At 40.2% G+C, this 15,795-nt stretch overlaps 1 protein-coding gene across 4 annotated transcripts in view; it reads right to left on the reverse strand.

Annotated features, from left to right (window-relative positions):
• Positions 1-1,817: 1,817 nt before the first annotated feature.
• Positions 1,818-15,795, reverse strand: part of bor (ATPase family AAA domain containing bor) — a 58,969-nt gene continuing 44,991 nt past the window's right edge. For all 4 annotated transcript variants that reach the window (XM_045742070.2, XM_045742071.2, XM_069338943.1 and 1 more), the window contains exons 13-14: positions 6,357-6,555; positions 1,818-2,635 (exon numbers count right to left, since the gene is read on the reverse strand). In XM_045742070.2, the coding sequence (XP_045598026.2) occupies positions 2,531-2,635; positions 6,357-6,555 (304 nt within the window). In that variant the 3' untranslated portion in view covers positions 1,818-2,530. The remainder of the gene's footprint in view (positions 2,636-6,356; positions 6,556-15,795) is intronic.

Below are 15,795 nucleotides of genomic sequence, written 5' to 3' on the forward strand. Positions count from 1 at the left end.
AGATAGGAGAGGAGAGAGACAGGAGATGGGGGAAGGGAGAGGTGAGACAGATGGGGGAGGGGGTTGAGGTAAGAAATGGAAGGAGTGGGGAAGAGGTGTAAACAAAAGAAGAGGGGAAAGAAAGATCAGGGTGGAGCCGAGTTATCTTGTGTAAAAAAGGATCTGTCCTACATTGAGCTACAATGTTGCTTCTTCTGTGAATTAAAATTGTAACCAGCTTTAAGTTCAACAATAACAATGTTGGACCAAAAGCAAATATTCTGTTTCATAAACATATACTGTATAGAGTATTAAACCCATGTCATTGCCTACTCACCAAAACCAAAAATATCATGAAACCCTTCATTTTCAGCTTGAAAATATCCTTGGTGATAATGGTGGGACTTTTTGGCAAGCCACCAGCTTCTTGCAAGGCCACTAGGGTTGATGATCCTCAGGTAAATTTAGGTAAAAAGGCTAGGGGGGCTAGAATGGGGACCAATACTTAACTGTTCACCTAGCAGAAATTGGGATTTCTGGTTGAAATCAATTAATTTGATGGGTAGCATTCCAGGGGAAACTATAATAGGGTACAAAAGGTTTAGCATGAACCATGGAAAGGGAAAGCTTCAAGTCTGCTAATAGGATTCACAAGCCACCTAGATCTACTGCACTCACATGTGTCATAAATGTTCAGGTTGATTGTGTGACTGTTTTTTGTTCTTACTAGGTGGGGTACAGTAAATGAGTTCTGACTCATTTTGGCAGTCTGAGAGCTTTCCACTCTCATAGCAAGCTTTACCCTGCTAGTTCCCCTGTAACATTTATAACTACATCTTCAATTACTGCCGGATGAACAAATGCAAACAGTTAAGGATATTATGCAATGATAATTTTAGCAATTCTGTGAACCATCCACAAGGAGCCAGACAAAGGCTTCACAAACAACAATGCTGTTAAAATCGACCCATGTAGTGAAAGTTCATCTGGTTTAACATTAAGTTGGTACTTGTCCAAATAGCAAATAACCTTAGTGACCATGTTGGCTCTTATATGTTGATAAAGCAAGCATCAACAAATGTCAACAAATCTTCAGCTTCAGCATTCCATTTTATTGTATGTTTATTTTACAAATATTAGTAGCCTATAATGCATGTACTGTTGGATCTAGATGTACTAGTTTTTTCCATAAATACCATCTTTCCATTGTCAGTTTATTGGTCTATACTCTAATAACTCCTGTTATTAGACTATAATTATTTTTGGCTAATTAAATTAAAATTATTTCTGTACTGTATTTGGCTCGGTTTTGATTTCACTTGACACTACAGTTTGCCTTATGACTGGCAATGATTTGCCTACATTAGTGACAGCATTGCTAACAGCTTCCCCATGGATTGAGCAATGTTCAACTGGAGGCAGTCCAAAAGTCATGCTGTTCAGTGGTCCTTCTGTTATTGCTGGTCAATGCCTTAATCTAGAGCAGCCTCAGACACTTGAGATACGCTGGGAAAGTACTGTAATTATCAAATGGCACCAATCTGGTTAGATTATTTAGCACTATCCATGTCTCGGGATATTCCAAAGATACATTGGGCAAGCGAGGTGGAAAAAGTCTGGTATTTCAAAAACTTTTTTTTTAACCTTGTTAGTATTTCAGTAAAAAAAAAAAAAAGACTAGATTGCAGTGCAGAGATTTTGTTTATAAATTTGATAAGTGGACAGACAAGTCTGTTGAATTTTGTTATAATGGTTTAATTAAATATTTAAGTTAAGAACTTATGACAAAGTCTGCTGAAATTAATAGCTAAGCATAAAATGTAACTAAAACAAGGGAATAAAATATCAACAATTTATTAAACCATCTATACAATCATATTTTACAATTTCAAACCTATTATACAAGTTTTTATGATGATGATCTACAAAATTATTAATTAAACTGTACTTCATACAGCAATAAAGAAATATAAAAAGTTTTGTACGTATACAATTTGTTCATTGTAGAATTATAAAACCCAATTATATTTTACCATTATGAAACAATGGTATAACTGAGAAGCATGCACACATCATCTTAAATATACACCAGCAATGGCTAATTCTGGAATGCTTCTGCACAATTTTTTTTTTGCACAATACATTTCAAGATTGCTTCTTTTTTGTACATTTTACACGTGCATGAGCAAGACAACAAATATTTCTAGGATATAATTATCTGGGATATTTTATTTACTATTATTTAGTATTTTTAGATTGCTCAAATACTAATTTACTAAAAAAAACTTTTACAGGTATTTCATAATGTGCACAAATTACATGTAACTGGATAACTATTATTATTAACAATTCCTTTAACAGATTCAATGGATGTAGCACAATCATGAGGCATCTTTTTTTATAGACTATTTACCTGTTGCCAGTGATAATATAGATTTTTGTGTTGATCATTCACAGGTTTTATTGTTCCATTAGTATTCTTCATATATAAGACAGGTTCAATCTATATTTTTTAGCTGTGATAATTTTAATCCTAGATTAGAACATTTTTTCAGCTAACACTGTCAGGTTTTGCAGATGTGGCTCCTCCTACAGCGGCTATGACTGCAGCGCTGAACATTGTTTTCTTGTCTTCGTGAGAACTTCGCCAAGAGACCTGTAACATAATTACGTCATTACTTGGTCGTGAACCTTCAGGAATATAATTTACAAAAATAATTAAATTCTTCAATATCAAATATAAAGTTGCTTATAAAACTACTATATTTGCATTAAACCCCTTTTACTTAGCTAACAGATGTCAAATATTTATTACATTATCCCATCACACATCTGTGATAATTCCTACCTCCACTCTATGTGAACATAGAGAAATTGCTATAGAATTATGAAAAGTTATTCATGATCAATTTGCAGTTAGCTGGAGCAAGAAAGGGGTAATGTAATATCACCAAGGTTGCTGATTGCTTTAATCAATCAGTAATTTGGGAAGTCATGGCTCATAACTAAGGAGAGGAGACATTAGAAAAGGATAGCACACAGGGGATGCTGTTGCATATAATGAACACTGATGTAGCAAGAGATGGTGGTAGAGTTGACGTAAAGAATTTTTATGATCGTTATCTTGAGATGGTTTTGGGGCTTAGCGTCCCCGCGGCCCGGTCCTCCTTTTTGTTACACACCCCCAGGAAGCAGCTCATAGCAGCTGTCTTACTCCCAGGTACCTATTTATTGCTAGGTAACAGGGGCATCAGGGTGAAAGAAACTTTTTACCCATTTGTCTCTGCCTCCACCGGGGATCGAATCCAGAACCTCAGGACTACGAATCCGAAGCGCTGTCCACTCAGCTGTCAGGCATCCTTGATCGTGCGACCATATATATCGTGCCTATATATTAACCACGGCATTGCGCAGAACGCCTTGTGGTTCTAGATCGAGGGTGCGCAGAGTGCCATGTGGCATTTTTAGGTACAGTGAGTGATTCAAAACTCTTGTGGGTACATGGAGCTCACATCCTGTGTCTCAGGACTCCTGTAAACATACGCCATCTTGAAAAAAATTGTCAGCATCCGTACTGGCTGTGAGAGCCTTAGTGCTAAGAGAGAGCGATCAAGGCTGGCACATGCAGCAGCAGCGCACAGAACCGCCGTGCAGCTAGGGGCTACTGCACGCACCACTTAGTAATGATGAATAAAATAGGTAACTTTAATTATTTTGCATTGATAGTGTTATAGATGATCCTGACTGTCATAAAGACTATACAATGTTCAAAAAAGTGAACACAATGTAGTTACAATATTCACAGCATGATGTTTGTGTTGTCTGCTTGTGGCTCCATACTGTGTTTTGATTTCATCACCATACCCACCAGAACTGCTAATTAGTATGTTATGGTGCATATAAATGAGACAGATCATCATAGCCCCCTTTCACCCAAGGCCGGCTTTCTTCATAACCCGACAGAAGGAAGAGTAATAATTATTAATTAATAATTATTACTCTTCCTTCTGCTTGGTCTTGAAAGAAGCCAGCCTTGGGTGAAAGGGGGCTGTGATGATTGGTGTGAAACCCATGGGTGCGGGGCTTGGACATCCACCTCCTGGGGCTCGTGCGGCCCTAAGTTCTGCTTCAGGAGGCTGGGGTCATTCTTGCCCTTGCTGGGGTGGTTCTCCTCCAGCCCTGACCATGGCTGTCTCCAGGTTTGGAGTTCCTGTGCCTTCTTTTACCAACTTCGAGGTAACCTTCAGAGCAGGAGTCCCCAGGGCAGTTTAATGTTGCCTTTAACTTCGTTCTGACAGTTCCTGGGATGGTGCTGGAACCAATCGTATTGGCGTTTGCTCTTTCAGTGGAGACTTTCAGCGCCGTGGAGAGGGGAGACCTGGTGTATGGGTGACAGCTTCTCCCCCGTATCAACCTACCCTGGCTTTGCACCCCTGGAAAAGCCACTCCAGACTGACAACCACAGTGGAACTCCATAGTCTCCTTAGACTGATGGATGCCTACTACTACTAAATGTTGATATATAACATGCATATATAACATAATAACAAGAACACTGGTTGATCTAATAATATGTGTCATCATATATCAGCTCCATATTTTTGAGAACAGCGAAGTTCCACATATTTAACTACATACATTCCATATATTTCACACTATTGAATAAAATTAGTGCAAAAAACTAGATATAAAACTATTCACAAACACTGAAATAATTATGTAAAAATGTAATTGGGGCAGCCTATGCCACACTCAGCTGTTGGCCACTAGGTTGACCTTGGATTCTTGTTCTGTGTATATAAACTCTCAACACACGATCCTTGTGGTTCATTATGGTGCACAAACATGTAGATATATACAAAGTGTGTATATAGTGTAATAACAGCAAAAACACTGTTTGATTGATTGTAGACTATAATATACATGTCACATATATGAGCCCCATAATTTTGAGCACTGCAATGTTCCACACATTGAACTATATAAATTCCACAAATTACATAATTTTGAATATTACAGAAAAAAAAAAAAAAAAAAAAAAAAAATTTAACATCAAAATTATGACAAATTATTTGCGGCAACTGCTGGCCCACGGGGTGGTGGGGTCAAGTGACCCCGAGCGCTTCATCGCTCAGCGCCCATTATTTGCTAAACTTCTCGGCTCTATCATGGCTAAAGTATGTCATATACAATATTATTGTTTAGTTTCCCGTGATCAGACTGCATTTGAACAATACAAGAGAAAATAATTTTTGGCAAAGAATTTATTTTCAGTGCACTACAGGAATGTCATATTTTAAGGCCGCACAGCACGGTGGTTAAAATGCACTCCCAACTTAAATAGACAGACATATGGTTTGTGCCAAAAATACTATTGGTTATATGAGGAAGGATGGATAAATTTTAAATGTTGGATCAACAGTATATATAATAAAGAAATGCATGTGTATAAATACAATAAAGTAAATTCCTGCAACATTACTAATACTGACAGCATAATTAGTGAATCAACCTACTGCTGGTTAGTAAGCTAACTTTAAACAAGCATTCACTGACATCTGTTTATATTCAAAGATGGAAGATTATGTCAAGGAATGCCACTGGCTGGCATGATATGGCTGCCTGGGGAGTTCAGGAATATGGGTCTGATTCCATCCTATGGTCTCATCATTTATACATAGTATGAGTCACCATTAGCAATACACACTCATTGGGTTTAGACCATGGTTCAACCCGACGTTCCAGTAGGTTGGTTAATGCTGGGGAGCAGTGGCAAGGAAGGGACTTATGCTTCACCATGTGTGTATCTTGTCATCCTAGATCAAGACTCCATAAATCACTGATGGAGTTATTATAGTTTATGAAACTATGACAGACCAGCGAGTGTGATGATCTTGGGGTAATAGAATTATCCTGTAAATACTTAAAAAATTTTTAAATCTAGATTGGGACCTACCTTTAGGAAAATGACTTCTATATAGACGTACCATGCAATTTACCAGAGCAGACCCATCAATGAGTGAGTTTCCCATAATATTAGCTCAGTTAGTGAAGACACTGAACTACTTGCAAATGACATTAATGAAGGTTTAGTATGAAAGGCAAGTGATGGTTTTTGGTTAAGGAATGCTTAACTTTACAACTCTTAGCGTGCTTGCTGTGTATAGTCTTCTACGATCATGTTCATTTAAACTGTTTCCACCATAAAGAACTAATGCCATTATACCGGTAATTCATTTACAACACCATGTTATAATACTAAGTGTAAAGTGATCTTCACACGTCACATTCAGATATGGTAAGCCAAGACACAAATATACAAACTACTGTACTAAGGAGAATGCTTACTAGATTGTCTGTTAGATAACTGATCATACCTTATATTTCTTATGCTGAACAGCTGCTTCTGCTCTACGTCGCATAATTTCTTCTGTAAAAACACCTTGAAGGGATGCATATGTTGTCATTTGCCAGTCTAATGCCAAGTTAGTGATTTCTCTGCCTGACATGCCTTCAGTAATTTTGGCCACAGCTGAACATGCTTTACTGTAGTCAAACTCCGCTACTTTTAATCTCCTGTAAATTAATAAAAATTATTGTATTTTTTTACTATACTGTGCATTACAAGGAATAGTGAAGAACTGTTTAATTGTAGCATCCCTAATTACACAATAATTTGACATAAAAAACCAGCATTGAATGTAATGAAACGCTATATTCTGGGTGAGTCCCGGAGGTTTCCCGGAGCTATCCAGGCTGATATGCTATTGTCAGACTTAGGCATCAGTCATGTGTATGGAGTTCTGTCGGGCCTACCGGGGACCACGAGCCAGAACCTGGATCCCTTACAGAGGCACAAGGAGCAATAGCCTATAGAAACCCCTCCAAGTGGTTGGAAGAATTCTATGTCTGCCATCAACCAGGTTAGGCACCCAGAAAGGTAGGCATCCCAAAACAAACCACTATTCTGATGAAAATTGCTACAAAAAGCCAAACAAGTAGATAGAACTCCCCAAACAGAAACGAGCAAACAAGTATGACACGTCGAAGCGCCGCCATTTGCGCGGTTCCCCCCCTACCCGGGAGGGGACATAGAATGCTTCCAACCACACGGGGGTTTCTATAGGCCATTGCACCTCATGCCTTTGTGAGGGGGCCAGGTTTTGGCTCGTGGTCCCCGGTAGGCCCACAGAACTCCATACACATAACTGATGCCAAAGTCTGACATTAGCATATCAGCCTGGATAGCTCTGGGGAACCGACAGGGCTCCCCCCAGAAAATTAGGTTAAAAAATCTAGTGTAAGGCCACATTTTCCTTTTTGGCTGCTGTGAGGTATTGCAAGACTTGTGCACCAAATACTGCTGATTAGTAGTACTTTTTGGGGAAAATGTAGAAAAATATGAAACCAGTGTAGCTCCATTATCTCATTATCTTAATGGCATAACTAATTAGCACTAACTACACAAGCTACAATCCTATCCCTATTTACAGATAACAGTTCTTCCATCCACATCTTCTAGTGTTCTTCCATCAACCTCTCCTAGCGGAGGAAGCCGAGATGTAGTCACCGAATAGCGAATAGTCGACAGTACAATTTCCAGTCAAGAATGTAGCACTTGGCGTAGGTAGTTCTAATCCTCTCCAAGATGCTACAGCTTCAACACAGAACAGACAGCAGACTAGGACCGCATCGAGCTACAACGCTCTCCCACAGAGCTCCGTGATTCCGGCCACTCACAGCTCTCTGCTCTGCTCCAAACTCTGTCTCAACATCTACGACATTGCTGTATCCAGGACTACTAAATAAATATGAAACTCACTAAACACTGTGTATCTAATCTACCAAACAACGTAACATAATCGTACGTTACACCCGTGACTATGTCAGTCTACAATAGTAAAGGTACTAGATGTGGCAAAAGAAGAATTTGAACATTAAGTAATTAGCACACGAGACATAAAGGGACAGGAGGCAAAAAGACAGTCTCTGAGATGTAACACTCGTCCTAAGCTTCACAAGAGAGTTAGTCTGGGCTTGAGTCCTGGCCAGAGAGGATTGTCTAGGTGCCACTCTAACTCTGCCTCAGTTCACTTAGCTGTAGTTGGGTACCTGGTTGCTAACCGTTTGGCAAGTCGTGTTACAGGGAAAACTAGTATAAGATTTGTTTTGAGCAACGGGAAGGGAAAACTCTCAGCCAGCTAACAGGCATCAGGAGTTGTCTGTTCTTTTGTGTGTGTGTGTGTGTGTGTGTGTGTGTGTGTGTGTGTGTGTGTGTGTAATTACCTAAGTGTAATTACCTAAGTGTAGTTACAGGATGAGAGCTACGCTCGTGGTGTCCCGTCTTCCCAGCACTCTTTGTCATATAACGCTTTGAAACTACTGACGGTCTTGGCCTCCACCACCACCTCACTTAACTTGTTCCAACCGTCTACCACTCTATTTGCGAAGGTGAATTTTCTTATATTTCTTCGGCATCTGTGTTTAGCTAGTTTAAATCTATGACCTCTTGTTCTTGAAGTTCCAGGTCTCAGGAAGTCTTCCCTGTCGATTTTATCAATTCCTGTTACTATTTTGTACGTAGTGATCATATCACCTCTTTTTCTTCTGTCTTCTAGTTTTGGCATATTTAATGCTTCTAACCTCTCCTCGTAGCTCTTGCCCTTCAGTTCTGGGAGCCACTTAGTAGCATGTCTTTGCACCTTTTCCAGTTTGTTGATGTGCTTCTTAAGATATGGGCACCACACAACAGCTGCATATTCTAGCTTTGGCCTAACAAAAGTCATGAACAATTTCTTTAGTATATCGCCATCCATGTATTTAAATGCAATTCTAAAGTTAGAAAGCATAGCATAGGCTCCTTGCACAATATTCTTTATGTGGTCCTCAGGTGATAGTTTTCTATCTAGAACCACTCCTAGATCTCTTTCTTTATCAGAATTCTTTAAAGATTTCTCACATAATATATAGGTTTTGTGGGGTCTATGTTCTCCTATTCCACATTCCATAACATGACATTTATTTACATTAAATTCCATTTGCCAAGTGGTGCTCCATATACTTATTTTGTCCAGGTCTTCTTGAAGGGCATGACAGTCATCTAAATTTCTTATCCTTCCTATTATCTTAGCATCATCAGCAAACATGTTCATATAATTCTGTATACCAACTGGTAGATCATTTATGTACACAATAAACATCACTGGTGCAAGAACTGATCCCTGTGGTACTCCACTTGTGACATTTCTCCATTCCGATACATTGCCTCTGATTACTGCCCTCATTTTTCTATCAGTCAGAAAATTTATCATCCATGTTAGAAGCTTACCTGTCACCCCTCCAATATTTTCCAGTTTCCAGAACAACCTCTTATGTGGAACTCTGTCGAAAGCCTTTTTTAGGTCCAGATAGATGCAGTCAACCCAACCATCTCTTTCCTGTAATATCTCTGTGGCTCGATCATAGAAACTGAGTAAATTCGATACACAGGATCTTCCAGATCGAAAACCATACTGTCTGTCTGATATTATATCATTTCTCTCCAGGTGTTCTACCCATTTAGTTTTGATTAGCTTTTCCAATACTTTCACTATTACACTTGTCAATGATACAGGTCTATAATTGAGGGGGTCTTCCCTGCTGCCACTTTTGTAGATTGGAACTATGTTAGCCTGTTTCCACACGTCTGCTACGATTCCTGTACACAGGGATGCCTGAAAGATCAGGTGAAGTGGAATGCTGAGCTCAGATGCACATTCTCTCAGAACCCATGGTGAAACGCCATCTGGGCCAGCTGCTTTGTTCTTACCGAGCTCCTTGAGCATTTTTTCCACTTCGTCTCTAGACACCTCTATGTGTTCTATGTTGTTCTCTGGAATTCTTATTGTATCTGGTTCCCTAAAGATTTCATTTTGTACAAACACACTTTGGAACTTTTCGTTTAGTGTTTCACACATTTCCTTTTCATCTTCCGTGAATCTATTTCCCATTTTCAACCTCTGAATATTATCCTTTACCTGCAATTTGTTGTTTATGAATTTATAGAATAGACCTGGTTCTGTTTTACATTTGTCCGCAATCCCTTTTTCAAAATTTCTTTCTGCCTCTCTCCTCACTGCCGTGTAGTTGTTTCTCGCATCTTTGTATCGCTGGTATGTTTGGGGGTTCGGCCTCTTCCTGTATTGATTCCATTTTTGTGTCTTTCGGTCTCTAGCCCTCTCGCAATTTCTATTGAACCAATCCTGTTTCCTAGTTCTGCATCTCTGTTTTGGTATAAATTTTTTTGTGCCTTTATCATATATTTCACAAAACTTGCCATACATCTCATTCACTTCCTTGCCTAGAATCAAGTCTGTCCAATTATACTCACTAAAAAAATTTCTAAGGTCACCATAATGTCCTCTCCTGAAGTCTGGTTTTTCAACTGCTTCAACCTCCTTATTTTCTTCCAGCTTATAACGCATTGCATACTTTATTCCCAAAAAGACATGGTCACTTTTACCCAAGGGAGGAAGGTACTGAATGTCAAATATCTCTTCCTTCTTCCTGGTAAATATCAAATCTAGCATGGAGGGAACGTCCCCTTCCCTCATCCTCGTAGCTTGTTTAACATGTTGATACAAGAATGTTTCCAGGATGAGGTCTACAAATTTACAGGTCCAAAAATCTTCTGTTTTAGCTTCATATGCTTCCCAGTCTATGGATTTCAAGTTGAAGTCACCGACTATCAACAGTCGTGATCTATCGTTATCCGCTCTCGCTATAATCTCTCTCATTATTGTTATAAGACCTTCACGTTTACTATCTAGCTCCTCCTTTGACCATGTGCTGCTTGGCGGTGGACTATATGCATTTATCATTAGTTTATCATCCTCATAGCAGATCTCTAGTGCTATTATGTCAACTTCTTGTGGATTGGCAGTCATTATTTCCTTCACCTTTAGGTGTTCTTTTACCAGCACAGCAACGCCACCGCCTTTCCTAATTTTTCTGTCCCGTCTCCAAATTGAGTAGCCCCTTGGGAATATGACCTCATTTAAAATTACATCTTCAAGTTTTGTCTCCGTGAGTGCAACAATGTCTGGTGTCTGCAGCTGTATTACATCACTTAACTCCAGTATCTTCGATCTCACTCCATCTATGTTGGTGTATGCAATCTTCAGGAACTTGTTCCCACACACGTACGTACGTGCGTGCGTGCGCGCGCGTGCGTGTGTGTGTGTGTGTGTGTGTGTGTGTGTGTGTGTGTGTGTGTGTGTGTGATTACCTAAGTGTAGTTACAGGATGAGAGCTACGCTCGTGGTGTCCCGTCTTCCCAGCACTCTTTGTCATATAACGCTTTGAAACTACTGACGGTCTTGGCCTCCACCACCTTCTCACTTAACTTGTTCCAACCGTCTACCACTCTATTTGCGAAGGTGAATTTTCTTATATTTCTTCGGCATCTGTGTTTAGCTAGTTTAAATCTATGGCCTCTTGTTCTTGAAGTTCCAGGTCTCAGGAAGTCTTCCCTGTCGATTTTATCAATTCCTGTTACTATTTTGTACGTAGTGATCATATCACCTCTTTTTCTTCTGTCTTCTAGTTTTGGCATATTTAATGCTTCTAACCTCTCCTCGTAGCTCTTGCCCTTCAGTTCTGGGAGCCACTTAGTAGCATGTCTTTGCACCTTTTCCAGTTTGTTGATGTGCTTCTTAAGATATGGGCACCACACAACAGCTGCATATTCTAGCTTTGGCCTAACAAAAGTCATGAACAATTTCTTTAGTATATCGCCATCCATGTATTTAAATGCAATTCTGAAGTTAGAAAGCATTGCATAGGCTCCTTGCACAATATTCTTAATGTGGTCCTCAGGTGATAGTTTTCTATCTAGAACCACTCCTAGATCTCTTTCTTTATCAGAATTCTTTAAAGATTTCTCACATAATATATAGGTTGTGTGGGGTCTATGTTCTCCTATTCCACATTCCATAACATGACATTTATTAACATTAAATTCCATTTGCCAAGTGGTGCTTCATATACTTATTTTGTCCAGGTCTTCTTGAAGGACATGACAATCATCTAAATTTCTTATCCTTCCTATTATCTTAGCATCATCAGCAAACATGTTCATATAATTCTGTATACCAACTGGTAGATCATTTATGTACACAATAAACATCACTGGTGCAAGAACTGAACCCTGTGGTACTCCACTTGTGACATTTCTCCATTCCGATACATTGCCTCTGATTACTGCCCTCATTTTTCTATCAGTCAGAAAATTTTTCATCCATGATAGAAGCTTACCTGTCACCCCTCCAATATTTTCCAGTTTCCAGAACAACCTCTTATGTGGAACTCTGTCGAAAGCCTTTTTTAGGTCCAGATAGATGCAGTCAACCCAGCCATCTCTTTCCTGTAATATCTCTGTGGCCCGATCATAGAAACTGAGTAAATTCGATACACAGGATCTTCCTGATCGAAAACCATACTGTCTGTCTGATATTATATCATTTCTCTCCAGGTGTTCTACCCATTTAGTTTTGATTAGCTTTTCCAATACTTTCACTATTACACTTGTCAATGATACAGGTCTATAATTGAGGGGGTCTTCCCTGCTGCCACTTTTGTAGATTGGAACTATGTTAGCCTGTTTCCACACGTCTGCTACGATTCCTGTACACAGGGATGCCTGAAAGATCAGGTGAAGTGGAATGCTGAGCTCAGATGCACATTCTCTCAGAACCCATGGTGAAACGCCATCTGGGCCAGCTGCTTTGTTCCTCCCGAGCTCCTTTAGCATATTTTCCACTTCATCTCTAGACACCTCTATCCGCTCTATGTTGTTCTCTGGAATTCTTATTGTGTCTGGTTCTCTGAAGATTTCATTTTGTACAAACACACTTTGGAACTTTTCATTTAATGTTTCACACATTTCCTTTTCATTTTCCGTGAATCTGTTTCCCATTTCCAACCTCTGGATATTATCCTTTACCTGCAATTTGTTGTTTATGAATTTGTAGAATAGGCCCGGTTCTGTTTTACATTTATCTGCTATCCCTTTTTCAAAATTTCTTTCTGCCTCTCTCCTTACTGCTGTATAATTGTTTCTCGCATCTTTGTATCGCTGGTATGTTTGGGGGTTTGGCCTCTTCCTATACTGATTCCATTTTTGTGTCTTTTGGTCTCTTGTCCTCTCACAATTTCTGTCGAACCAATCCTGTTTTCTGGTCCTGCATCTCTGTTTTGGTATGAATGTTTGTGTGCCTTCCTCGTATAGTTTTAAAAATTTGGCATACATTTCATTTACTTCCCTGCCTAGCAACAATTCTGTCCAATTACACTCATTAAAAAAATTTCGAAGTTCCCCATAGTTGCCTCTCTTTAAATCGAGTTTATCAACTGTTTCAATGTCCCCATTTTCTTCTAGATGATATCTTAAAGCATATTTAATGTCTAACAGGACGTGATCACTCTTTCCCAAGGGAGGAAGGTACTGGATGTCAAAAATCTCTTCTTCTTTCCTGGTGAATACTAGATCCAGTACTGACGGTATATCTCCTTCCCTCATTCTTGTGGCTTGCTTTATGTGTTGATACAAGAATGTCGCCAGAATGAGGTTCACAAATCTGCATGTCCAAAAGTCCTCCGTTCTTGCTTCATAGGCCTCCCAGTCTATTGCTCTAAAGTTGAAGTCCCCCAGTATCAACAGTCGTGATTTATCTTTATCTGCTTGTACAATAATATCTCTCATGACCATTATGAGGCCCTCTCGTTTGTCATCCAGTTCTTCCTTTGTCCACGTGTTGCTTGCTGGTGGGCTGTAGGTATTTACAATTATCAGGTTATCATCCTGATTCCAGACCTGCAATGCCATTATGTCAATATCTCGAGGGTTTTCAAATATTAACTCTTTTACCTTCAGGTGTTTTTTCACCAGTACAGCCACTCCTCCTCCCTTCCTAGTTTTCCTGTCACGTCTCCAAACTGAGTAGCCTCTTGGGAATATGACTTCATTTATTATATTTCCTTCAAGTTTCGTTTCTGATAATGCAACAATATCTGGGACCCTAAGCTGGATTATATCTTGCAACTCCAAAGTTTTTGACCTCACTCCATCACTCTCACACGTACGTACGTACGTGTACGGGGGGGGGGGGGGGTTTTGTGTGTGTGTGTGTGTGTGTGTGTGTGTGTGTATGTGTATGTGTGTGTGTGTGTGTGTGTGTGTGTGTGTGTGTGTGTGTGTGTGTGTGTGTGTGTGTGTGTGTGTGTGTGTGTGTACTCACCTAATTGTGCTTGCGGGAGTTGAGCTTTGGCTCTTTGGTCCCGCCTCTCAACTGGTGTACAGATTCCTGAGCCTACTGGGCTCTATCATATCTACATTTGAAACTGTGTATAGAGTCAGCCTCCACCACATCGCTTCCTAGTGCATTCCATTTATTAACTACTCTGACACTGAAAAAATTCTTTATAATGTCTCTGTGGCTCATCTGGGTACTAAGTTTCCACCTGTGTCCCCTTGTTCGTGTCCCACCTGTGCTGAAGAGTTTGTCTTTGTCCACCCTGTCAATTCCCCTGAGAATTTTGTAGGTGGTTATCATGTCTTCCCTTACTCTTCTGTTTTCCAGGGATGTGAGGTTCAGCTCCTTTAGCCTTTCCTCGTAGCTCAATCCTCTCAGTTCCGGGACGAGCCTGGTGGCATACCGCTGAATCTTCTCTAACTTTGTCTTGTGTTTAACTAGGTATGGACTCCAGGCTGGAGCTGCATACTCCAGGATTGGTCTTACACAAGTGGTATACAGGGTTCTGAAATATTCCTTACACAAGTTTCTGAAGGCAGTTCTTATGTTGGCCAGTCTAGCATATGCCCCTGATATTCTTTTGATGTGGGCCTCTGGGGACAGGTTCGGTGTGATATCAACCCCCAGACCCTTCTCTCTATTTGACTCTTGCAGGATTTCCCCTCCCAGATGATACCTTGTGTTCAGCCTCCTGCTCCCTTCGCCTAATTTCATCACCTTACACTTTCCCGAGTTGAACTTTAGCAGCCATTTTCTAGACCATTCCTCCAGTTTATCCAGGTCATCCTGTAGTCTCTGTCTATCTTCATCCGTCTTGATTCTTCTCATAATTTTTGCATCATCAGAAAACATCGAGAGGAATGAGTCTATACCCTCTGGAAGATCGTTCACATATATTAGAAACAGGATGGGTCCAAGTACTGAGCCCTGTGGGACTCCGCTGGTGACATCTCGCCACTCTGATGTCTCCCCCTTCACCGTTACTCGCTGTTTCCTGTTGCTTATGTACTCCCTTATCCACTGGAGAACCTTCCCTTTTACTCCTGCCTGTTGCTCCAACTTTTTTAACAGCCTTTTATGGGGTACTGTGTCAAAGGCTTTTTGGCAATCCAGGAAAATGTGTATGTGTATGTGTGTGTGTGTGTGTGTGTGTGTGTGTGTGTGTGTGTGTGTGTGTGTGTGTGTGTGTGTGTGTGTGTATAAAAAAAAAAAAACAGCAGCATTAAATGTAATGGAATGCCATTTTCTGGGTGAGTCCCGGAGGCTCTCCGGAGCTATCCAGGCTGAATGGATATGTATAACTTTTTGGCATCAGTCCAAGTGCTAGGAGTTCTTGCCTATTGGGGACCACGAGCCAGAACCTGGCCCCTTCAGAGAGGCACGAGGAGCAATGGCCTATAGAAACCCCTTTGTGATTGGAAGCATTCTATGTCTGCCATCGACCAGGATAGGCACCCAGAAAGGCAGGTGCCCCAAAACAAACCCCTATTCTGGTGAAATTATTGCTACCGAAAGCCGAACAAGT

This window comes from Procambarus clarkii, chromosome 40 (assembly GCF_040958095.1).
Source record: "Procambarus clarkii isolate CNS0578487 chromosome 40, FALCON_Pclarkii_2.0, whole genome shotgun sequence".
In the NCBI taxonomy this organism is placed as follows: domain Eukaryota; kingdom Metazoa; phylum Arthropoda; class Malacostraca; order Decapoda; family Cambaridae; genus Procambarus; species Procambarus clarkii.